The sequence below is a fragment of the Pyrus communis genome, chromosome 10 (genome assembly GCF_041283825.1).
Source record: "Pyrus communis isolate YQ-2024b chromosome 10, ASM4128382v1, whole genome shotgun sequence".
Taxonomy (NCBI): domain Eukaryota; kingdom Viridiplantae; phylum Streptophyta; class Magnoliopsida; order Rosales; family Rosaceae; genus Pyrus; species Pyrus communis.
Genome location: NC_142574.1, coordinates 27,909,605 through 27,936,903, shown reverse-complemented (window position 1 = coordinate 27,936,903; position 27,299 = coordinate 27,909,605). Strand labels below are relative to the sequence as shown.

Below are 27,299 nucleotides of genomic sequence, written 5' to 3'. Positions count from 1 at the left end.
GGATAACACAACTCGAATGACATGTAGCATGTATGACCATAAGGATTCACTCGTGGGACAGCCTACTCTAATATCATGAAGAAAGTTGGGGTTCCACTTCCACCATAAAACTAATTGGAAATATAGAGAATGACCAACTACTTTATAAGCACATGCATAGTTTATCCTCGCATCAATGTAAGATTTATTTTCAACAAAATCAGACTAACTTCTTATAAAAAGGAACCTTATATGCATAATTTGTTTGGAATTTGTGCGTTTTTGATAAAAAGGAACCTTATCTGCGCAATTTTATACGATACTGTTTCGTTTTCATGTTTTAATAATTTTGATTGTGGTCGAACTTGGAATATTTTACTGGAAGGCCGGGGAAGTATAATGAACGTTGAGCTAGGTTAGCTATCAAGCTCTCATAATTATAACAGTACGAGCGAACCAAGAACATGCAGAAACTCTCTTCATGACTCAAGAACTGAACATTAGAAACCCTAGGAGGCTCTCTGTATTTCAGATTTTGAGAACAAGAATATATGATTGATTGAGATTACAGACTATAGGACACAACATCTATTAATAGATGTGGAACACCCTTTGAGTTAAGGGTGTGACTCTTCAAACTATTAAAGACCATACAAGCGACCAAAAAGTGCAGGAGACAAGTCCAAACCCTAAAAGAAACCAGATATCCAAAGGGTGTATTTGGGCGAGTGACTTTCAAACTTTAAAAGAATAAGAATATATGATTGATTGTTAACTATTAAAATGCTTATAATAGTTCTCTTAGTACTAGTTTGGTACTGAGGTGCTTTTATAAAAAATGGCTATAAAAAAAAGCTGAATTAAAAAAAGTGTTTGATAAACCCTTAAAAACAACTTATTTTCACAGTTTTAGATGAAAAAAAACTGAAAACATGAAGCAACAAAAATGAACTTATTCTCACAGCATATCCGAAGCAGTTTTTTTTCAAAACACAATAATACCAAACCAGCCCTTAATATGATACATTTTCAAATTTTGATAACTATTTGAAAGTCACTCGCCCAAGTACACGAGAAATTTTTCCAAGTGCCGGGACACATGGTGTTCTCTCACACATTAGGATTTAGTTTTATTTATTTATTGAAATATAAAATTGAAGGATATCTAACATGTCAAATCCTAATGTGTGAGGGAACACCATGTGTCATGGTGTTCCCGGCACTTGGAAAAATTTCTCCAAGTACACCCTTTGGATATCTGGTTTCTTTTAGGGTTTGGACTTGGCTCTGCACTTTTTGGTCGCTTGTATGGTCTTTAATAGTTTGAAGAGTCACACCCTCAACTCAAAGGGTATTCCACATCTATTAATGGATGTTGTGTCCTATAGTGATCTGTAATCTTAATCAATCATATATTCCTATTCTCACAAGTCAGAAACACAGAGAGCCTCCTAGGGTTTCTAGTGTTCAGTTCTTGAGTCATGAAGAGAGAGTTTCTGCATGTTCTTGGTTCGCTCGTACTGTTATAATTATCAGAGCTTGAAATGCTTGCCTTCATTCAAATTTTCATATTTTTCTTACCCCTGTCTATGTATGAATATGCAACTATGTTATATATTATTTGCATGATTTATTTCATGAATTTCCGATATGATTTTTATAGCAATTTACACCTAATTTTTAACAAACTTTCCCTTCAGCCTCTCTCTCTCGACAAGAAAAACGAACCTTGTCTGTTCAACGAAAACGAAATCCATTTGAACCTAATGGAGGAGGTCTCATATCTTGATAGCTAACCTAGCTCAATGTCCATTATACTTCCCCGGCCTTCCAGTAAAATATTCCAAGTTCGACCACAATCAAAATTATTAAAACATGAAAACGAAACCGTATCGTATAAAATTGAGCAGATAAGGTTCCTTTTTATAATTAAAAAAAACGTACAAAATCCAAACAAATTATGCATATAAGGTTCCTCTTTATCAGAAATTGTTTGATTCTGTTGAAAATGAATCTTACATTGATGACAGGATAGACCATGCATGTGCTTATAAAGTAGTCGCTCATTCTCCATATTTCCAATTAGCATAACTAGTGCTTATTAGGAGAAACACATAACTAGTACTTCTTGCAGAAAGCACTTCAGGTACTTATGGAATTCAAAACATTTTTTCTAAAAACTTTTTCAATCATTTTAAAAGTATTCTCAAGTGAGCCTTATAAGCTCTAATTTCTCGAGGGCTGGGCTAGATCTATCTTCTTGGATTTATTTGCACATTCCTCTTATGCCCCTATTGTAATGTTAATATGTGATTATTTATTAACATTCCAAAAATTCAATTGTGCACTCCAAATTTTTATATTTATAAAAAAATTATTCTGGTATGAAAAGTACACAAATTAAAATTTTAAAGTGTTTGCCACTTAGTGCTACGGTTACTGGTATTCTTCTTCACTTGTAAATGAGACGTCTTAGGTTCAATTCTCACCAAAGGCGAATTTGAATCACATTATTGCTAACCCATTGTGAGGCTAAACCCACCTCCTTCCCTCTTAGTGTAGATAATATCATTTGTCCAAAAATATTTAAAATGCTTGTACTAGTTCCCTTAATATGGTACATTTTCTAATTCCTCTTATCTAATCCATCCTTTCATCATTTTAGGTAAATGCGTTAAAATTTGAAAGTCACTCGCCCAAATACACCCTTTGGATATCTGGTTTCTTTTAGGGTTTGGACTTGGCTCTGCACTTTTTGGTCGCTTGTATGGTCTTTAATAGTTTGAAGAGTCACACCCTTAACTCAAAGGTTATTCCACATCTATTAATAGATGTTGTGTCCTATAGTCTGTAATCTCAATCAATCATATATTCTTATTCTCACAAGTCAGAAATACAGAGAGCCTCCTAGGGTTTCTAGTGTTCAGTTCTTGAGTCATGAAGAGAGAGTTTCTGCATGTTCTTGGTTCGCTCGTACTGTTATAATTATCAGAGCTTGAAATGCTTGCCTTCACTCAAATTTTCAGATTTTTCTTACCCCTGTCTATGTATGAATATGCAACTATTTTATATATTATTTGCATGATTTATTTCATGAATTTCCGATATGATTTTTATAGCAATTTACACCTAATATTTAACAAACTTTCCCTTCAGCATCTCTCTCTCGACAAGAAAAACGAACCTTGTCTGTGCAACGAAAACGAAATAGATTTGAACCGAATGGAAGTCTATCTCATATCTTGATAGCTAACCTAGTTCAATGTCCATTATATACCTCCCCGGCCTTCCAGCAAAATATTCCAAGTTCGACCACAATCAAAATTATTAAAACATGAAAACGAAACCGTATCGTATAAAATTGCGCAGATAAGGTTCCTTTTTATCAAAAATGTACAAATTCCAAACAAATTATGCAGATAAGGTTCCTCTTTATCAGAAATTGTCTGATTCTGTTGAAAATGAATCTTACATTGATGAGAGGATAGACCATGCATGTGCTTATAAAGTAGTTGCTCATTTTCCATATTTCCAACTAGTTTATGGTGTAAGTGGAACCCTAACTTTCTTCATTATATTAGAGTAGGTTGTCCCACGAGTGAAGCCTTATGGCCATACGTGCTCCATGTCACTCGAGTTGTGTTATCTACGTGTTAGACTTGAAAATTCACCACACGTGAGAGGGCATGTGAGAATGTGAGGACAAAGTCCCACCTGGTTGAGGGACCAAACCATGCAAGGACAAAGTCCACCTCAACTTTCTTCATGGTATCAAAGCAAGTTGTCCCATTTGTGAAGTTTAACAGTCACACATGCTCCATGTCACTCGATTTGTGTTGTTCACGTGTTTGGCTTAAAATCAGCCCTACGTGAGGGGGATGTTGAGAATGAATCCCACATTGATGGGAAGAAGAACCTTGCATGTGCTTATAGTAGTTGGGATACTCCTCATACTACCACTTCAAATTCCATACTTTACTAAGCCTCACCAACAAGGGAGAAATAGGCTATAAAGGGATGCAAGCACTTTCATTTCATTCATGGATCTATCTTTTCTATTCTTCAAAGAAAGAGAGGAAGAAGCTAGCTAGGGCTCGTTCGTTCGCTCCCTCTGCAAGTTCATCATCAAGATGGTTCGCTTGCTTTCCTTGTTCAACTGTTCAAGTGATACGGTTTCAGTCGAGATGTGTGGTAAAGATATGGGATCAGCTTTCACTAATGAAGGTCTTTATATCGACAAAGATATTGATGATTCAGGAGACTGGAAGAAGCGTGTTTTTCTGACTTGTAAGTTTCAGGGTACTGCTAGATGTGTTGATATTTGTGATGACGATTGGAATTTATGGTTCCATGATGATCATTCAGGTGCCAAGTATAAATTCAAGATAAGTCATTTACGTGGTGTTATTAGATTGGTTATAGCAGACGATGGTATTACACTTATCAATGATGAAGATGAAGCAATTACGTTATATCCAAATTATGTTCATCACAAGTTTTATCATACATATATTAAGGATGGTAAATGGATGATCAAAAAGTCGGAATGAAGAAGAAGAGGAAATAGTACGTATCTATATGTAATGTAATATTGTAGCTTGGTTTAAATAAAGTGTTTAGGGTGTGAAGTGTGAACCCCCTCCTCCCTTTCTGATGCTTGTTGTCCTAATTAAAGGGCTTATAACTCTATTAGTTTCCTTGCTTTAATTTCCTTGTCTGTATTGGCCGGCTTAGCTTCGGCTTTTCTTATCATGTGGGTCTTTTCTTGGACTTACAATTGTATTTTTGCTATGGCTTGGTGTTTGGGCCCAAAATAATATTGTTGGGCCGAGCAGCAGGTTGTGCTCGGCCCAGGGTTGTCAAATGCTATGGGCCGAGTGATAAATCCCGGGCCAGTTGGCAGGGTCGGTCGAGTCCTATCCTAAGAAGTAGCCCAGATAAACAGAAAGGGCCGAGGAAGTCCTGGTGCGACCAGGATTCCCGGCCGGCAGAGAATAAAGCCTAAAAAAAGGGGAAAATTCAAAGTCCTAGTGGGAGTAGGTTTGTTCGAGGTAGAGTTGAAACGGGACAAGGACTCCCAATCCAGATAAGGATGCAATTCGGTTTCAAGGAATGAGGTGCTATAAATACAAGAAATCATGCAACAAAAAATGACCTTCAATTCAGCATACAATTGCCCTGCGCAAAATCTCTCAAATACCTTGAGATTTTTTCCTTGTCTTTTTCTGCCAACACACCTTCAGTTTGGATAAACAGCACTGTGGAGGCACCCCCCGAGCACCTTCAGTTTGGATAAACAGCACTGCTGCCGCAGAATCAGCCGACCGAGAAGCACCTTCAGTTTAGATAAACAGCACTGCGTCGAGGCCGACTAGTTACCTATCTAAGTCTCGGCCGAGAAGGGTTTTCGAACCCTTGTTGGTAGAGGTCACCTTGCTAGCCTTCTCGGTGTAGTCAGGTGTCACGAATTGCGTTACTCGGCGTACTGGACGCCGAGTGATTTTATGATTGGATACTCGCAAGTAAGTTTCAGAGTTCGGCATTCCGACGGCCGAACCACATTTACCATCAAGACATATATCTCATTTGAGTATTTGTGTCCATATAGTTTGGTCTCGATTCGATGTGCTTATACTCTTACGAATATAATCACAGTGACCGAATCGGGCTCCAACGATTTGTGAACTTCGCAGAATTAGTAGCCTTGTCTTCAGGCTATAGAACCCAGAGACCGAGAGTGTTCCTTCCTCGGTCGCAATCGCAAGATAGAGAAGTCAACAACGCATTCAACCGAATGACGTAGTTAGCTTATTAGTTACTCGGCTTGCGCGCCACGTAGGTTTTGCAATTTTTAGAGTCAACACTTGGTTAATAAACTATCTTTAGAATACATAAATAAATTTGTTTTATTTACCCATAATTCGTTGAAAACGCTCCACAAACAAATGTAAGGAAAACTATCGTTTTGATTGATAATAGAATGAAAATATAACCGAAAGACAATATTAAAAGTTGTTTAAATAGTTTCATGAAACCCTAACAACCAAAGGAAATAAAAATAAAAATCTTCTTTTAACATTGTTGCAGTACGTAACTTTGTTTTTAGATTTTTAACAAAATTGATGTATTGTTACTTAAACAAATATCAGTTTCAGAAATCTTGCTTCTCTCTCTTAAACATTCCCAAACTTTGTGGAATCAATTAAATTAATTTTTTAAACATGGTTAGGCCACCAACACGTATCGCATTCTTAGGAAGGTCGTAACGCTCGCTCACCATTTTTGTAAGGCCATCTCCAACCGAAGGGTCCAGAGGGCCGAAAATAGCCCGAAAACCGTCTCCAACTGAGGGCTAGGCCACAGGGCTCGTGGGCCCCATAGAATCTGAAAGGGTCAAAGGGCTGGCCGCATGCAGCCAACCTGGGGCTAACCAGAAATTCAAAAAATCCTGTATGTTATAACTGACAGGAATGCTTAAACAAAAATTTGAATCCAATGGCTAGCTGACTAGCCGCTGTATTCAATTTGTTATTTGTTTTTTTGGTTTTTTGGGCCAATTTTTTATTTTTTTTAATTCTTACCGATTTAAGTTGTTGGATTTGAATTTAAGTTGTTGTAGTTTTTAAATTTAAATAATAAATTATGTTTAGCCCTTTGGGCCTCGGTTAAAGAGGATTTTTTGTGACAGGTCTAAAGCGAGCCCTTTGGCATTTGGCCCTCAGTTGGAGACAGAGACAAATATGGCCTTGTACTGTTCATTAAAATATTAATATCTTAGAGGACCAGAGGACTAAAACAAGCCCTCTGGCCAGCCCTCGGTTAGAGATGGCCTAAGGGTGATGACTAAATTCGGACTCCCAAATTAGGAGGAGTCCCTCTTTCCCTTTCCCTAGCATTTCTCCTAGCGCTTTTCTCATGGAGTGCTACATGGTTGTTTTTCGTTAGTATTCGTCAATAAGTGCTTTGGTGAGGTTATTTGTGAGTCTCTCTTAGCAAGTATCTTAATTTTGTGTTGTGTGTTGTCGACTCCCCCTGGGTCTACTTCATTGTTTATAGTAGCTTAGTTAATGGCGTTGAGCACAAACTCAAGTTGATATGGAGACTAGTTCATTTGGTGTCAGTTCCTCTTCGAAATCGCTGCACCATTGCTCATTGTCAAAGAATGTCATTCATTCAATATGTATACTATGCGGTTATCTTTCTCTTGACTAAATAGATGGAAAATGTATATAATCCTTGAATTCCATCGTTTACTAAACTACAAGAACTAAAATTGAGACAACTAAAACCACAAAGACCAAAGGCAAACTTCAACTAATTTACATAGACTTAAATTGGGATTTGAGCCATTTGGCCGCAGAAATTTTGCTCATCCATCGATTCCAACAAATCAGAAAATACTGAAGCCGAAACAAAAAAAAGCCCATGTCTAGCCTCTATAACGCCCAATATAAGAGGGTAGATGGACTCATACCCCATAAACTTGGGGTAGACTTCCACAAAAGGGATCATACATTCGCCATGGAATCAATTTAACGAGGATCATACAGTCAAAACAAACTAAAGATATAAAGTGATACGGTTTTAAAACCTTGTACAATATAGTATGAGAAAATTGAAACATCGTGGTCTACTTCAAGAATCGTCTAAAACATGAAAGACGTCAAATTAATGTGTGTAGGAATTTCCATATGTCTTCATTCAATTAGTGTTTATGTTAATAAAACATTTATTTTCATTATATTCTATCGTTTTCGTGAAAGATGTAAAATAAATAACTTGTAATTCAAGTGATTGATGGTGTTTATTTGAAGTCGATGTTCAGCGCATAACCATTTCCAATATTTCACTTGCATTTAACCTAAAAGAAGAATCAACCAATCTATTTTTTATTTTTTATTTTTTATTTTGAAAAATCAACCAATCTAGTTGATCCAACTCAACTAATCCAAAAGTTTAGTCCAAAAACTATTGATTATGTAAAAATTAAACTTTTTTTTCGACCTAAAACAAATTAAACGTTGATAGCACAGGGTGCAGCGTGCAGGCCATAACACAGAGAATAGGCCTATGAATTCAAAAAACCATAAATGATAATTCTTAAAATAATTATACTTTCTTTGCAAAATGAATAGTGTTTAACTGACATAAGAACATAGTTTAAGGGAAAAGGATCATAGCCGGATTCTTTTCCCGAGTATTCGAGAGATCTCGTGATTATGTTCTTTCATTGTATATCGTGCAGTTAGAAATTATTTAAATTTAAATTTAAAATTAAATATAAATAACACTTAACGAAAACTGACCTCACGATTTACAATCCACGGACATGATCACGAAATCTCCTAGTTTAATAACCCTAACCCTACGCTGAGACTGGGACTGGGGAGCCTAGAGGGACTGGGGTTCGTCGGGAGCATTCAATCGGTGCTCTTGCATGTCACAAGTTACGGGGCATGCTCACCTCACGTGACCCTCTTGTCTTCCCGACCCTTTTTCGAAACGGCCAACCACAACCAGTCAGTCGAGCGTGCGACGCCGTGTCAGGGCAGCAAGAGGCTGAGCCACCAGTGGGGGATTGCCATTTCTTCTCTCGGACCGGTGGGACACGCCAGGGACTCGGGAGTCTCTGATCTTACGCTCTTCTTACGCAAACCTCATCACTGTCTTGACCCGGATTCGTACGGCAATGATCTGACATGACACTCCATGTTACTTTCAGGCTTTCAGCCAATCACCAGGTTCCGCGTAAGTATCCTGTCGTTGACGTTTGGGATGCTTTGTTTCGAAGAATATATCTATCAATTCCGATTCTTGCTCTTCTGTTAATACTTTTTCGATCGGATATGGATCCCCGAGTCTATATGTCTATATAGATCTTGTTCATGATTAACGAATTAAACAATTAAAAATGCCTGTATAATAATACAAAATTTTAACACTAATCTTTCACTAAATATGAACAAAGGGTGATGTTGTAGAGACTAAATTTTAGATTATTTTTTATTGGGTACATGATGTGCCGGTTTATAAAAAATAAATCAAATCATCAACCACCACATCATATCGTTTAAAAATTTGATCTTCTTAACATTTTATTTATAAACAAAGCGAGTGCTTTTTATATCACCTTAAGGTACTTCTGTCTAAAACTTAATTTCTCTTAATTTTCCCTTTCAATTATTATATTTAAAGACAAGAAATGAGAGTAGTGTAATGTAAAAAATAAGTGGAAAAATCATTTTTTATGAACAAATGAGACTTTTCGAATATCATTTTATTTTATACTAGAGCAATATTACTTAGGAATTGTTATTCGCATTCCAAAAATCTCATTTTACACTTCAAACTTTTTATAAGTAGAAAGAAAAATATATTTGTCAGGAATGTAGAATGAAATATTTGGAGTGCTAATAACAATTTCCTTTTATTTTAACACAAAATAAATTGCATGAGAAATGAGTGGTTCAAAATCAGATAATAACGTAATGAAATTAAACCGATCACAATCAATTCAAAGAGGTGTGTAGTGATGAATGTTTTTCCCAAAATATGCACAATAATAATTTAGTTTGCATGTTAGGTGAAGACGTTCACGGTTTCATAGTTGGCCCATACCATTTAATATATGCTGAGGAAGCTGGCAATTTTGTTTCCCAAACATCATATCTCAACTGGCATTTTCCCCCTCTCTTTCTCTTTCAAGTGGTCGACAGACCCTAAATTTTGCACTTAATCCCATAATTTCCCTTGATTATAAAATTACTGGATGAACAACTAGTTGTTGACATTAGTTTTGATCATTTCTAATAAAAAAATTTGAATCAAGGTCAAAGTTTTTAACATTTCTAGATGATTATCCAGTCGGCCCCATTGAAACAACTGTTCCATCCAAAGAAAGTGTTACCCAAATCTCTATTACCCATAAATGTAATCTCTATTTTATATACTTTCTACACACTATTTTAGTGGTTACTTTACCCAATTCACGATGCTTTTTTCGGAAAGACAATTATAACAATAACCATCTCTCGAGAAATGTCAAGGAAATTATTTTAAAGTATGATTTTTATGGACTTTCTGTCTCACGGTTTAACGTTAATTCTCGTGCTAATACAATAAAATATTGTGTTAAAAACATGGTGGCAGATGATCCGTAAAGGGTTCAATTTTTTAGAAAAACTCTTTAGCATTTCTCCCATTTCAATCCATCTCTCTAGCTAGCTATCATGAAGATAATCATAAAACTCCACACCTAGCTAGCTATCAGCCTTCACACCACTCATTTTGAATATCTTGTTTAAACAAGCATGTCTCTTGTTTCAACTACATTATCATGATTTGTATTACTACTAAATTAAGTTCAATTTTTTTTTTTTTTTCAGATACAAGTCAGTTGTCACGGTAGCTCGCACCTGAGTGTGGTTATCACTCGTTAATGGAATGGATCTCATAACTCTTCATCAAACGATATACATCTGTGCATATACACAACTTATGAGTAGTTTGGCTCTTATTTCTTTGTGCTTCTGCCATGATGTTGGAAATTAAAATTTAAAAGTACCTCAGTGCATAACATACATCAATATAATCAGATTTGTGCTAAATGATTTAAGAAGATTAATCTAAAGTTATAAAATTACTTAAAAATTAAATAACCTACATTGTACGAAGCAAATAAAGGTGATGAGTCATGCTTATGCCCAAGGCTGGCCTTGGCCAAAGGGCTAGGAGTGCGACTGCCTAGGGACCCTTATTTTTTGCAGCCACAAAAAGATTTTGTAACCCATTAAAATAAAGTCACAAAATTAAATTACGACGTTTGCGTACCATTTTTCTGCTAAGAAACAACTGCTCTTTTGCTTTTTTTCCTCTCTCTCAATTTTTTAATTCCTCTTATCTAACTTTTTATCTGCCAAAATTCTTCGAAACTTGGAAGTTCTTGAACAAAACACCTTTAGTTTTCTTTCCATGTAAACTTTATGAGGCTTTGTTCTTTATGCTATTATTTTGTGACAGACCAAAGACAGATGGATCAGTTCGTAACTGAGCAATTCCATTGATTTTATAGAGACTTCAGTACTGTACATTAAAAAAATATAGATGGAGATCAGGAAAGAGAAAGGAACCGAGAAGAAAGATAGCCAAAGAGAAATACAGGAGGGAGGAAGGAGTACGATGGCCAGTGACAAGAGAGTTTGCCGCCGTTAGATCCGGCAAGGACCTATTTTAAAATTGGCTATGGCCCCCTAAATAGGAAAGGGATCTCTCGGGATCCTTGAAATTTGATCTAACGGTTAAAAATATGAGCTATTTTTTAAAATTATAATAACTTTAACGATTGAATCAAATTTCAAAAGTCCGAATTGATGAATTTGGTGGAATGTATTCGAAAATGATCCCTTTCCCTCTAAATAGACAGGGCTGCCCCTGCTCATGCCCCAACTTTGTATGATAACAACCGCCTCGTGGCCAGCATGAAATCAGGACACGTGTAAGTATTTCATTGGTTTAGCAAAGCATCTTGGGGTATATACCATACGTCTGATTTTGATTTGGTTTGGTGTTTTTTTTTCCAATTAATGTTTGTTTTGGTTGCGCCCAAAGAAGGGACAGATCTTTTATTAGTTGGCAGGGCTGCCAGGTTGGCAGGTGGTCACATGGACAATCCCATGGTTTTCCATGGGCTAATGGACTAATAAGTTAATGGGCTTTTCCGACTCGACTAGGCCCACAAAACGTCCTATTCAACGTCTCACAAGTGAATTAATACACTAGCGCAATTCACCACCGTCCTGTCATGTTGACCGCATTAGATCGGTTAAGCGGTGTTCACAGCTGATATAATTAAGGGAAAAGCACTTTTCTCCACATTCACTTTGTGGGATATTAAGGATCATATATTTTAACCGTTTATTGTATATCGTCAGGTACTCTTTATGTTTAATTTTAAATAAAAAAAATCAAATAAGGCTATCTCCAACTAAAGAGTCCAGAGAGCCAGATGGCCGAAAATAGCCCGAAAACCATCTCCAACCAAGGGCTAGGCCAGAGGGTTGTAGAATCTAAGAGGCCCCACAGAATCGGAGAAGGCTAGAGAGCAGGAGGGCTGGCTGCATGCAGCCAGCCCAAGGTTGGCCAGAAAGTAGAGCAATCATGTCAGTTATAACCAATCATGTCAGTTATAACCAACAGGATTGCTTAAAAAAATATATAATACAACGGCTAGTCAGCTAGCCGTTGTATTCAAATTTTTTGTTTTTTTTTTTTTTTTTGGTTTTTTGGGCCATTTTTTTTTAATTCTTTAAAAAAAAAATTCCTATAAATACGTAAACCATTCATTAAATTTAAGTTCTACTTTTTTTTGTTTTTTAGGCTAGTTATCGTTGTAACTTTTAAATTTAAGTTGTTGGATTTGAATTTAAGTTATTGTAGTTTTTAAATTTAAATAATAAATTATGTTTGGCACTATGGTTCTTTGACCCTTGGTTGGAGACTGAGGCAAATATGATCTTGTACTGTTCATTAAAATATTAATATCTTTGAGGGTCAGGAGGTTAAAACGAACCATTTGACCAGCTATCGGTTGGAGATGGCCTAACCATACGATAAACGAGATTAAGTACTCATTTATTGAAAGGTCCACTAGGAACCACAATCTGAACCGTTGGATGTTCAAGTTTATGATGCTTTGTTTCCGGTATCTAGTGTCTACGCGGCGCATCTGATCACGTCCGTTTAGTTAGTTATTCGCCCAATGATGCTTCTTCTCTTTTTGTTTTTTAGCTCGACAAGTTTAATAAAACTTTTCTAATATTACTTTTGTAGGCGAGAGTATATCTTCATCGTTCTAGAACACTCATATTCAATTGTTTGCCAGAATCTGTCTAGAGGAGGAATAATTCTTACGTGTAATTGATCATATATTTATTAGGTTATTTGGTCAAAATGATCTTTGAAATTGATACAACTCTTTATATTAGTCTCTTAAATATAAAACCAATAGAAGTCATGAATCATTTTTGTTCTTCTGTGAAATTTCGTTAAATTAAAGTGATCACGAGTTTAAGTTGAGGAATTGATTTATCAAAATCATCATCAATTTAACAAAAAATATTTACAGAATAACCAAAATAATTGACGATGAACAATCTTAGAAACAATTTCTCTCGATTTTAAATCTTATGGACCAAAATGAAGAGTTTATGTCAATCTCGGTGACTATTTTGGTTAAAAAGCTTATTTGTTACGTTCAACCAATAACTTTTTTCTCGACGTATAGAAGAATTTTTAACTACGCGCAACTTATAATTTCTAACAAAAGAAGGAGTTGTGGTTGGTGTAAACTTTATGGTAGTTTAGGATATGGAGTTTGAGTCTTGATTACATAAAATAATAGTAGATTGAAATTATTATATGCCGTATGATATGTTATTTAAGTTGAGAAGAGAGTAGGTCCGGGATGCTCTCTTTGTGTAGTAGGTTTAGGAAGCTTGATGATGAGTCACTCGGTAGGGTTTGAATCTTGGTTACATAAAATAATAATGTTACGATGCGTAACAAATAATAACGAACATTCACAAAACCTTTGAAACCAGCAAAATGAACAAATGCCTTAACAACTGGGACGGACCTAGAAACCTTCTTTAACAAGGGCGACTTTAACTTCCAAACTCGAAAAAAAAAAAATTCATGATAGTAAAATTTCTTCCGCAATTTTATTGCTTTTCTTTTCTTCGATCAAGTTGATGCGTCTTGATTGTGTAGAGTTATGTAAACATAGTGGGGCAGCTACCCCAGCAGATCTTAGTTGCCTCCATCCTTGCTTAATAACATATTTTCTTCTTTTCTATATATAAACAAATGAACCCACCTTGGACCTTGTTGCCATAAACTATATCAGAATTCACGTCAAACCAGTACTTAAGTTGGCGGTGACAAAATAATAAAATTCTGAGATTGTGGAAAGGAAAAAGTAGGAAATTGGAACTTAATTGGAGATTGTGGAATTCAAAGCGTGCATTTTTCTTCATCGGGTACGACTTTCGCATATTTTACACAGACCAAGTTCCACTTATTAGAGATAGTGCTAATTGCATGTAAAATAGTCAAATGTTCTTTGGAATTTTGACTGCAAACAAAGCTTCTCATCTTCCAGATAAAGTTACATGTTTTTTTTTTAAAAAGAAATTGGAAATAATCTTGTGTCGGTTGCATTATGACGTAACTCAATCGATCATCAAAATTTGACAAACATGATAAACACGCATTGTCATTATAGTCACAAATCTGCTATTCTCAAATTCGTTTCTCCTTCGCGTCTCTTTTATCATTTTTTTACACGTGTCATACTACTTAACTTTTGTTTTAATTTCGTTAGATTTTAATAATTAAAAAGTAAATACTAAAAATAAATAAATAAACCAGCAGCCACCAAAGTCCTACGCACCCCACCATTGGCATCAACCATCGAACTCGCTGCTGCTGACACCTCCCCACGTTTCTCTCTCTCTCTCGCCTGAATAATCTCATGATCACCCACCACCATCGGCGTCAAACCCCGACTCCCACTCACCGCCTTCGCATCCTTCCGCACTTATCGAAGTAAGCAACACGGTCTCTTTGGTTGAGTGTTCATCAGTGACGAATTAGATAATATTGTGTAATAATTTATGTTCTGAGATCCACACATGCATCTCCCACTGCACTCACATCAGTCAACTTCAAAGCCACAAATGTCAGCCACGATTAGTTAGATTTCGAATGAAATTATTCGTTGTATCTATGTGAAGAACGACATTACTTGAGATGTTTATATTATAATTACTTTATCTTCTAACAAATATTTTGAAGTATTTTTATTCTTACTTTTGCATGTGGTAAAAATCCTATCAACGAATTTAGCTAGCATTTCTGTTAAGAATAAAGTTAAGTAGTATGATGTGTTGATAAATGAGAGAAGAGACACGAAAAAGCATGAATTTAGGGACAAAAAATCCGCGACCATCAATTATGGAAACGTCATCCATATTATTCACCTCAGCCTTTTTTGCACTCCTCGATTCTTTTGTATCTGGTAATTCTCTTTTAGTTTATTCATTCCTCAGCCTTTGAGTTATGAATGTAGGCCTAGAATTTGAGTCTTTGCATTCAAGCTTCTCAGTATATACTAATTCCCTCAACCCTTCAGCAAATCCCATTTTTTCCTCTTTTTTTATGGTTATTTCTCAGAACATGGAGTGTGAATCAAACTCATGTTTGAATTGAAAGTGAGATGTTGATGCAAGTTCTTCACTTCTGAATCAGACAAATTCAGAAAATATTCTAGGCTCCTACTTGCCTTGTACACCTACAATCACCTACGTGTACAATACCACCGTCGCAATGCGGCTCTTTTATTCATATTGCCAGATATTTACCTAAATATATGAAAACTAAAAAAAAAAATAGGAAACAAAAGACAGCTCGAATATACACAACTGTCACCGGCCAGTAACAAAATCTGGCAGGACTGTCTCAACGCGTGGCGCACATCCCGCCGTTGCTTCTTAGAAGTAATCGAACGCCGTCGATTGTCTGTTATTTCGTCCATCCTCGCTCTTGGCCTGGTTATACGGCGTCGTGTTTTGCCTTCTTATCAAACCCGGGATCATCGGCGGCGTGATCGACCGTACCAACGCCAAGTTGATGCCCTTGAAGAACGGATGCTTCTTGACGTCAGCGGCTCCGCGCTTCGACCCAAGCCGCCGGTCCGGGTCCTTGTTGAGGAACGCGGAAATGAGGTCCCGAGCGTGGCCCTCAAGCGCGCTAGAAGGCGTGGAGGTGGGGAATGTTAGAGGTTTTTTCACAATGTTACGCAGGGTGGTCTCGTTCGATGGGGCCGCGAACGGCGTGTGCCCGTAGATCAACTCATAGAGGAAAATGCCAAAGGCCCACCAGTCGACGGCGTTTCCGTGGGACCCACCGGAGGCGACTTCTGGGGTCACGTACTCGTGGGTCCCGACGAAGGACTGTGACCTGGCTGCGACCGGTTCGGCGACGAAGAGCCGGTTGGGGGAGAGGGTCTGGACCTTGCGCGACCGGAACAGCCGGTTGGAGAGGCAGGAGAAGGGGGTGAGAGCTACGGTCTGGTGCGGGCGGGTGCGCGATGGGGTCGAAAAGGCTGCGGAGTCGGGATACGAGTCGGGTGATTCAACGGCTGGGATTGCGTCCGAGCACATTGAGAGGTCAAAGTCTGAGAGCATGATGTGACCGTCCGATCTGACCAGCACGTTCTCGGGTTTTAGGTCCCTGTAAATGATTCCCAGCATGTGGAGGTATTCTAACGCCACGAGAACCTCGGCAGCGTAGAACCTGCAGATAAGGACAAAAAAACCGAGTTAAACCGAGTCGACTCATCCGAGTTAAACAAATTTTAGCACCAAAGAATATGATTGAAGGCGACTTAGCGGAGAGATAAAGCAGACAAGATTAGAACATCTCATGATCTAATCTGAGTGATGTATTCACAAGAAAACAAAAATACAAAATACAAAAAAAAAAAAAAAAAATGGCGGTCATTTTTTTTTTTTTTAAATTATTGAAGGAATATTCAAAAATGTACCTTGCGGAGTTGAGGGAGAAGCGTTTGTGAGGCTGTTTGTGGCGGAGGGAGTGGAGGTCGCCGCCGGAGCAGTACTCCATGACGATGCAGGAGAAATGGGAGGCTTCGAACTCGGCGTAGAGAGTAGGCAAGAACGGGTGGTCGAGCATTTTGAGGATCTTTCTCTCCATCTCGGCTCTCTGCTCCTTCTTCTTCAGCGCCAGAGCCTCCTTGTCGACGACTTTCATGGCGTAAAGGCACGAGGAAGACGAAGACTCGCGATCCTGATTGGCCGGACTTGGAGAGTCGCTACTTCTGAGGGTGCAGAGGTAGACGGTGCCGATGTCGCCGGCGCCGATGCGGCGGTGGAGGTGGAAGTCGCGGAAAGTGAGGGCAGTTTTTTTGGAGCGAATGGCGGAGTAGGCGAAGTCAGAGGAGCGGTGAGGCTTGAGGCATAATGTCTCTGCCGCGAGGTTGGATGTGGTGGTGGTGGTGGTGGTGGCGGCGTCGAAAGAAAGGCGGCTGAAACTGCTGCAGCTTTCACTGCTCATTGAACTGTGACTCGAGTTTACTGCTTCACCATCCGAATCACGCTCTAACATTTTAGAAATGAAACGTTTTTATGGATACACAATCCAAAATTTCCTATGGGAAAAAATGAACAAGCGGAGAGCTTTACACATAAATTCCGCGGAGGAATTAATGGAAGGAACTGTTTTCGGCGAATCGGATACGAAGAAGAAAATGGAAGATTCCTGGGGAATTTCTGTGGTGGGCAAAGGTGATTTTAATACAGAGAACTTGGAAAAAGCTTTGTGTTTGTGGTTAGGTCAAAGCTTATGACTTTGAAGCTTCAAATGGAGCAGCGACGCCATTAATGGACCTCCGTACGTCTGCAGAAAGTGAGTGCTTTGAACGCGAGGGTTAAACGCAGCAGCAGGCTTTTTCAGGAAGGGCCTCAGAATTAGGGTTTATACTCGAAAAGTATGAAACCTAAAGAGAGAGAGAGAGAGAGAGAGAGAGAGAGAGAGAGAGAGAGGGGTTTTGGTTTGAGGAGCTGGTTTGCTGAACACACTGCTCTGTTTTGAGGTTTGAGAGTAGGAAGGTAGTTGGGGTATTTATGCTAGGCAGTAATGTAAGACCGTGGTAAAACGGTAACTTTATGGGAGTGTGTCACACGGGAAAAGGGTTCTTAAACTATCTTTAAATGAAATGTCAACATTTAAACATAAAATTTAAATTTGAAAGCTTATATCGCATATTAATTTTTTTATAAATTTTGTTATTTAACTGATATGTCAAATTTAAACATTATTTATTACATTATTTACTTTTTATTTTTGTAATTAGTATTTTGAAACCAAAGAAAAGTATTAAAATTATGAAAAGCATTTATTAATTACTAAAAATAGATTTGAAGCTGCTATCAAATTTGACAGCAACTTTCTCTACTGCCTTTTCATGTCATGTCACATAGGAATTGGCATTTTGATTGGAAAAGACTAGGGATATCTTTTATTACCGTTATTGCTGATGTGAATTTTTTGACATCTTCTTTGAAGATGTTGAAGATGCTCTTATAAGTCATTCCATTGAAAATGGAACATATCAATTATGTTGTTTATCTTTATTAAATACGTGAAAGAGTTCGTGTGACTTATTGTGGATGCACATATTTATAGATATTGGATAATACTTGCACTCCCTAATGTGGGGATGCACATATTTTTCTATTTGCAAATAACATATCCTGACCGAGTGAAATTAACGATTGGAACCGTTGAATTGATTAATCTTCATTTGAAAATCACTCATACAAAAGATCGTTCAAATTGGAGATTGTTTAATCATCTAAAAGTATTAATCAAATGGACAGTTTATCATGAATATGTTACTTAGTACCTACTCTGTCGATTTGCTCAATACATGTAAATGACTAAACAATCTCCAATTGAAATAATTTTTGGTAAGAATGATCTTTTAATGAAGATTAAAATTTTGAACAAGTCCGATTCTAGAATTGTATGAATAAGATACATTATTTGCAATATTGAGCTCACTCCCAAGAGAGGAATACAAGTAGGCTTGTAAATTAAACGACATGGAAGTTAATGATTGAAATATTACTTAAGTATTGATTAATGTGCTTATTTCTTATTGGTGACACATCAAAATTTATGAACTTTTTGGGAGTGAGGAAATAAGAGTACATGCACGTGCAGGAATGGTGGTCTTTGCTGTTCCGCCCCGTAGCGCCGGGAAGTTACTGTGCGAGCGGTTTCACTGTAAAATGTCGGAAGTGCCCCTGTTGATGACCGTAACAGTCAGCTCATGAAATGTCCGGGAAAGATATGCTGATCCTTGATGTGCGTGAGTTAAGTGTTCAGAAGTTTCGGCTGTGAAGATTAAAAAGGAAAAAAACGGATTTGGAAACTAATTAAGAGAGAAATTAAAGTACAAATACATACATGCTTTGATTTCATGTTTCAAACCTAAAGTGTGTATGAGATTTTTTGCGTACAATAACGTATGACGTAGATTGCAGATTCAACTGTAAGTATTTAACTATATTCTAAGAGGAAAGTGTGAACGCGTCTCATGTAATGGTTAAAATTATTGTCTATGGTATGTTCAAAATTTTCCTAGTTGCACTTTCCTAACCCTCATCGATAACTATAACGTCGAAGAATACAATGTCAATGATATCGACCATACGATCGACCGATTCACATTTACAAAAACAAATGCAAATCATTTGAAACAAAATGTTCGCATAATTACCTTATCTGAACACGATACGATTGAGAAACACGTCGAGTTGCTATCGCCAAGGCATTTGTCAAAATACAATTAAAACAGAAGTTGAATCCAAATAAAAAACACGATTGAACATGACGCGACGTGAATGCTGCCCCTACTGAAAACAATGGAGGGGTAGGAGTTGCAGAGGAGTTATTGTACGGAGCGGGCCAAGAAGGTACCAACTTGATGAAGGAGATGATGATCATTCCTCTCAATATGTCGAGTTTTGGTTTTGAATTCCAAGCCACACCATGTCTGGTACGTATCTGCATGAGATTCCGAAGAAAACGTGTATCGTTCTTCAGCCTAGCGTTTTTGTTACCAATATCTTGAGTTAAAAGGACGCATTTCTACGCTCTTAAATTGTTGATGGCCCACTGTGCCGGCCGCATGGCTTGTTTTGGTTCATTTCTCTCTTTCACGAAAGCAACTTGTATGGGAATTCAGCATCATTTGACGTTTCCGTGCTATAATACTATGTTTTTTGAAAAAAAAAATTTACACATAATATGACATATTGGACGAGAGTGCCACATAAACGGTAAACTCATTCCAAGTAAATTTCTTTCCTTTTTCACCATTACCCCATATATATATATATATATATATATGTTTGTATGTTGGTATTGAAAACTAATAATGATAGTAGTAAAATACATTAATTGAGGATTCTCTCCTCTCCCCTTCCCTCCCCTTCCCTCTCCTTCCCTCCTTTCTCACTTTTCTCTTTGTTTTTTTTATTTTTATTTTTTCTCATACAGAAGTAAACACAAGATGTTGACATAACATAATCGTAACCGTTCAAATAAGAAGAGACTGAATTTGAAGGAGAAAGAATTCTACTCCAGTTATCTACTCATTGGCTGCATGATGTCGGCTGTAGTAGAATTTTCAAATGTTTATATTTTTAATGGTTGATTTGAGAATTTGAATTCTTGAAAATCATATGTCATTCTAAAGGTTAATGTCATTGATCAATGGAGCATTTCCAAACCGAAGTGTCAAATAGTTTCCAATGCTAAATGATTGCTCGTCGGTACTAGAGACACCAAGTTAATTTGATTGATCAAATAATATCGCAGTATTTGATTGACTAGCTTTGTTAGTTAAGAGTATTTGCCTATGCATCTAAGGTCATAGTTGAGATGTATTGTATTAATTACATGTAAGTATTGTAATCAAAGCCTAGTTTTAGTACGCCAAAAAATAATCATATTTGAAACGACAAGTGACTTTGCTTAATATGTCATGTTTTAACACAAGTGATACCGAAAGAAAGAGATTTGAACATCGAATTCATTAGTAAACTCTCTTGACCATTATAAGTGTCCAAGCGTAAATAGTGGAATAAATAGTGAAGTCACAACCTCTGGAAAAATAAATAATCAAGAGATTAAAGTAAAACTGATATCAAAAGTATGACAGGAAAATGCCAAATTATGGCGTATGATGCTTAGATGGGTTAAAACTTGAAAAGATGGCAGTGATTCATTGCAGTTGAAGATGCTCTTTTACACTGGCATGGCGCAGCAACAAGGACATGAAATTTCTGAGGATAGTGGACAATTACTATTAGCAAATAAAGGTTCGTTTGCAATAAACTACATTGAATCTTCGACGATGTGGGTTAAAATCTAATTAATTAACATTGTTTCTTGCATCATGTGAAGAAAGAGATAAATATACATAACAATTTATATATACACCTTGTTGCAGTCAAGTCTGTCACGAGGTTATAAGTTGTAGCGGATTGCATGCATGTTGGGTTTAGTTAATCAACTCCATGTGCACCTTCAAATGTCTTTTGATTTTGATTAGGAGGTTGAAGCAGACTAACCAGCAAGAAGGAGACAGATCAGATCGATGCTACAATTCTACATGGCCTAAAAAAACAGTGAAAGCATGACATGTCAGCAGGATTGGAAGCAAAAGAGGGAGATGGGTTGCAACTGTTCGAGGCTGATTGATTGGGAGGTGCTCTCTGCTGGGTCCCTTCCTTTGAAAAGAACAAGACTCTTAAAAGCCTACATGATTATTTTAGATTATTAGATTTATTTCATATTGAAATATATTAGTTCACACTTTTGGAGAAGTAGATTGAGAGGCAGAAGATGAAAAGGGCCCCATGATGTCTGCATGGAAACCCTACTTTCTGGAAAAGGCCAGCAAAAAGTGCAGCAAGTGGGATTGTTCTTGCATTTGAGCCTTGACACTCCAAAAGTGCAAACCAAAAACCCACATTTAATGTTGGCTTGTTAACTCGAACCACCAAATAATTATTAGATTATTAGAACCAGACTTTAACTGTTTAGTCACTTGAATACAATGGTAGATTTGAAAAAAAAAGAAGATGTTCTGATCTGCGTACTTCAACTTATAAATATGAGAATTCAAACTTGAATAGAAGAGAGCATGCACATTGTCGACAACCCTAAATGGTAACTAAATCAATCATTTCATGGTAGAGCTACTAGAAATGCTATAACCAAGTTAACCTCTAATACATATGGTTAACCGGTAATCGATCTTAACAAACACAGTAAAATTTTAAGACTAATATATGTTCTCGAAAAGTTAATTGAGTATTAGGAGTTTGTTTACAAGAACAAGTCACTAAAAAGTGATATGGTAATAGTGTGTAAATTTAACGTATCGGAATGAACTTAGGTTTGTATTTTATAGACAAACTAAATACTCAATGGATCATGTTTGGAAAATAACTTCATACTATAAACACATGCACGAGCATCATAAACGCCGCACTTTAACAACCAAACCCCACTAAGGTTTGTTTCCGGCCATCAGTTCAGACATTAAGTCTAATTATAGTAAAGAATGTGATAGCTTTATCTTAATCATAGTAATTAGCAACCTCATAACCTAATGTAGCTAGCTATCTTTATGTTAATATTCTTATCTGGCCAAAAAGCAAACAAACCTAATAGTCTTAGGAATTTTGGACGCATTTGAAAGGTAGACAAAATTATTAACTGGTGGAATATTCAATAATTGATCAGAAAAAATAACAAGGGCCCGAAATTCTGAACCGTTCTTTGACAAAAAAACAAATTTCTAAACCGTTAAATTAAGCAATTAATTAAGCACTAATATGAACAAGTAAATCTGTCACATCAACACAAACTTTTTAACTCCATTGCTGTTCGGAATTTTCTCAAGTATCTTTCTGTTTCTTCAACTGTTATAGAACATGTTAATAATTAATTAATAATTGGTCACTGGAAGAATGAACCTTAAACCAGAAGTAATCAGTGAGACTTTTGCATTCACTTTTTCTGATTCACAAAGATATCTTACAAGACAAGTCTACCTCAATCAATTGTACCATACGCATTTTGTTTTCGAATGTCACAAATTTCTCAGTTGATTCTCTATTTCCTTCTGCAACAAGAGAACGAGACAAAATCTTATCAACCATAGAAAATAAGTTTCATAAAAAAAAATTATGCACATCTTCACTGGGGGAAAAATAATGAATTGTGCATTATTGGCACACTTTGTACTAGTGACAACAACTGTTTGGGGAAATCAGTGCAGTTCTAGTACAAGTGAAAAAGAATTGCTAAACCAGTAAAAATAATGACATGAAAAATGGCTCAAATGTCCATTATAGCTGCTTGATCGACAAAGACAATTTTATGTTTTATTATGATGTCGATAGTATGATCTTCATTGTTTATTAATGTTGTTGATATGATGGTTTATTGACATGATATCATATAGTATTTAAAATTATGTTTGTTGATCACATAATATTAATATATGCAGTAGCGGATCCAAGACTCTAACCTCATAGAGTCTCGTTATAGAAGATCCACGCACTGAGCGCAAAATTTATTTTTCATTTTGCCTAGGTGGGCATGTCGTTATGCTTATATTTGTCGACAACTTCCAAGGCATGATGCCGAGGCTTGTCGAGCATCACCTGCTAAAGCCGGCCAAATTTTGTCAGAGAGGCATTTTATTGAATAATTTGTGGGCATTCCCTCAAGTCCCATACCAGATAGTCTTAGGGTCCTCCGGCGACCTTTCACCCTTATATTCCGAATTCCATATGGTCTCGTGACGCATAGGACCTCCCTTGGATCCGCCCATGGATGTAGGAATATGTATATAAGGGGCTAAACTTTTTTGAAACATTTATTGTCTGAGAGAGTTGAGAAAACAGTTGGTGTTTATAGTATTATTCGTAAGGCGTAAGTTTGTAAATGCTAATTGATCGATTAAACTGTTAAGAGTACACAAAACCGATGGAAACAAAATCAAAAGTGTCTTGGTTGGAATAGACCAAAAAAGTATCAAGCGAACAAATATCTATGCCAATCACATTCAAGCTTTGATCATTATCCATACCATATATATAAGAGAGCCTTTCAATGTGTTGGATGCTCTAAACCTATCGGTCCCCCATTCTACCTGTAATTCGATAAAGGTTCATGGAAACTAGATCAATTGCCCTCACCTAATTTTTCTTCCCACATTTGCATAAAATTAATAATGTATTTTACTAAAAGTGCATACAACAATGACAAATGCTTATTCCACTAAGTGGTTTCAGTGTATGAATCCTAGAACGCTACTGTGATCGGTTTTGTGTAAAGTCTTCTGTTAACTTTAAGTACCCCATGTCTATTCTTATAGTCTATTTCCAAGTCTTCCTCTACCCCTTTTGTCTCGAGCCTTTGTCTCATAATCTCATCTTCTAATCAGAGTATCTGTATGTATTCATTCCACATGTTCAAACCACCATAACCATTTTACTATAAAGGGGTAATGTATTAAAATATTGCTAGGAGCTTAAGATGCTACAAGTACAGAGATTTCCGCAGAAAGATTATGCTTTTCACATCAACCTCAGGAGTTTAATATATGTGAGGAATGCATGGTGAATAAATTAATCAACGTAATTATATAAATACATGAAATGTAGTGGGGAGATGCAACAATACTGGTATATTAGGATTAAAAGTTTTAAGCAAATGACCATTTCAAGGAAGTAGCAGAGTAAAAATGCATAAGAAAGCACAGTGAACAAGCCACCAATATTCCCGCTGTTTTGATAGGCCGACAAACGGACAAAAAATATGGCACAGCCAAATTCTTCCTCAACAAAGCATATAAAAAATGCTGTATTAGTTGAAAATTATGACACAAATTTAAATTAAACAGACTTTTGGGACTATATTATATTAAGTCAGTACGATAGTCTACTAATTTAATAAAAAAATATGATTAAAACCCTAATGGTGTGTGGTACGTAATGGCTCAATCAAGAACAACCCAAAAATAGTAAAAAAAAACTAGGGTTTGGAATCCAAGTATGGAAGTTGAATTCTCTCTTTCTTGGTACCATAAAAATATGCACACCTGATGTTCCCGAAGCTGTTGACGTCGCTTCCATGTCTGCTCGATCTGCTGTGATTGCTCATCTAACTGCTAGACTTTGTCCCGCTGTCTAACGTTTTATATGTATTGTTGGATCTTATTTTTGCAGAATTATATAATTTATTTTTACAAATGACGCAATTTGCAGCTGGTGATTTGGCTTCCGGTATTCTACTAAATGGTGAGGGAGCATTGAGCCCAGACGAGATCAAACTGGGAACTGGTCACTGGTCAACTTTATTATATTTGTAATCACAACTTTTGTGCGTAGCAAGTTGTTGAATGGATGCACTTTTTCTTTTCATAAAAGTGGGTGCCACATGTATGTTAACATATTTTTCAAGAGAAGGTTGATGGAGAAATTTGAATAATTAGGGTTAATATTTTGTGCTTCAGATATAAGGAAATGGATCAAGATCCTCTCCTGAGTTTAGGAGGCTGAGCCTCCTGAGCAAATCACATGAACTGTTGGATTAAAATTCAGCGGTTACAATTATTATAACTTTTAGACGGATCCTCTATTTGTAGCTGTTGGATTTTGATCCAACGGCCCGTGTGATTTTGTGCTTCAAATATAAAGAAATGAGAGATGAAAAAGGTCATGGGAAAGAATAACAGAACTTGACTGTTTTAATGATGAGTAATATTATTCATACCATGTTTTTGTACCACATTAGGTGGCATTTGATGTGGACAGCCACATCATTTGAATTAATCAGATTTTTAAATTTAGTTCATTATTTAATAAATTAATAATTAAGAAAAACTAATTAATTAAATTATGATTGTGATATACGAGGAGTCTTTCTCTTTTATTTTCTTGGGTTTTGCAAATTTTTCAAATGATATGACTGTCCACATCAGATGTCACCTAAAGTGGTATAGAAATGTGGTATAAAAATGTGGTATGAATGGTATTACTCTTTAATGATTTTATAACATTTAAGTGCTAGACCAATCAATTTCAAAAGAAGATAAGTCTATAAGGGTGAAATGATGAGTCCATAAAGGTAATATGATAGGTTTACAAGAGCTTCTGATTAGTTTGAATTAAGAAATGAGGAATAATGAACGAAAACAAAATCTTAAATGTGAAACAACTAAAAACGAAATAGTTATTAAGCGGGAGTTGAGCCCTAAGAGTTTTTTGAAATGCCTAAATTGGGTACTTCTCAGAAAATTTCCCATTAGATTGGTTTGAGGCTTTGAACACTATGACTCGAGTGGTAATATTTTCCAAGTTAAATGAGGATTTTGCAATGTGGATTTACTAGCAAGAATCAGGCAGAAACTAGATTTTTATGTGACCCAAAATCTGCAGGTTATCAGTGTTTCTCACTGCTAAAATTTAATAGAGGTTTGAAGCTACCCGCAAGAATCATGCAGCAGCAAGATTTTTCTGTAACCCCAAATCTGCAGGGTTATCGTTTCCCCTGGCCTTTATTTATTGGTTTCCATGTTTTTTTTTTTTTTTTTTTATGTAGTTTGAATGGTCCTGAGCTCTAAAGAAAAGGCCACTGAATTCATAGTATCTTTTCAGCCTGTACATGAATTTTTGTTGTATACGTTGTTGGTTACCAAACACTATCTAGCTCATAAATCAATCACATACCCATATGTAACCATCAAAACCTAAGTGGTGAGTGCTGAGTAATTTTAGCAAAGGAGTTTCCCTGATATGCTTAATATACATCAATGTTCATGTTAGAATGGAAAGCGATTTGATTCTTCCTCTCGAGCAATGTTTGCACAATTTTGAGGCTACTTAATTGTGCTCGAGCCATCTCAAGATCACTTGAGCAATGCTTGAGCACTACTAATACTAAGGTGCCTCGAGTGGGCATAACCATTGTGTAAGAGTTTTACTTCTTATGTGGGCTCGTGAGGCTTTGAAGTTTGACCTTGATTAAGGCGTTTATTTATTTTATAGGTACAATGTCGTCAAAACTAAAGATAAAGATAAAGAATTTTTCTAGCATATTAATAATGCACTTGGGGGAAAAAAGGTAAGTAGGACCATATGTTTTTTTTTCCATGAATATGTCAATCAAAACTACATTTAGTTTTGAAGAAAATAAAAAACTTAAACTCCAATTGTCTTTGCACTTGACTATTACCGTAGTACCAGTGGGGAGTTTCTTTTCTATATAAGCACTATGCTATTTAAACTAACTCTAAACTACTAAGATGGGAACTCAAACTCAAATGTTATAACCATTCTGACTATGCCAACATTAGTAAAATTTTGAGTCTTGAAAAGTTTCTCATTAACATTATCAAATTATTAGGGGATTTTATGTATTAAAAAAAAGAGTATTTTTGCTCACCATCATCACTATGGTATATGTTCATCATACATCTAATTATTTGTGACCTTTTATTTAACTTTAGTTAACTTTCACATTAAATTTTTCTTTTTCAATTTTGAATTTTTATTTTTACCAAAGTTAAGTAAAGTATACGTGGCCATTATGCGTATGATCGCATACATCATAATTTATAGTGGTGAGCAAAAATACTCACTTCAAAAAAA

The 27,299-nt window shown here is 36.4% G+C and overlaps 1 protein-coding gene across 1 annotated transcript; it reads right to left on the bottom strand.

Annotated features, from left to right (window-relative positions):
• Nucleotides 1–15,221: 15,221 nt before the first annotated feature.
• LOC137729151 (protein kinase PINOID) lies at nt 15,222–17,654 on the bottom strand. The gene is made up of 2 exons (XM_068467997.2): nt 16,583–17,654; nt 15,222–16,332 (listed from the first exon to the last, which is right to left on the bottom strand). The coding sequence occupies exons 1-2, from the start codon at nt 17,161–17,163 to the stop codon at nt 15,528–15,530; spliced, it is 1,386 nt and encodes a 461-aa protein (XP_068324098.2). The 5' UTR covers nt 17,164–17,654; the 3' UTR covers nt 15,222–15,527.
• Between the last annotated feature and the right edge of the window lie 9,645 nt (nt 17,655–27,299).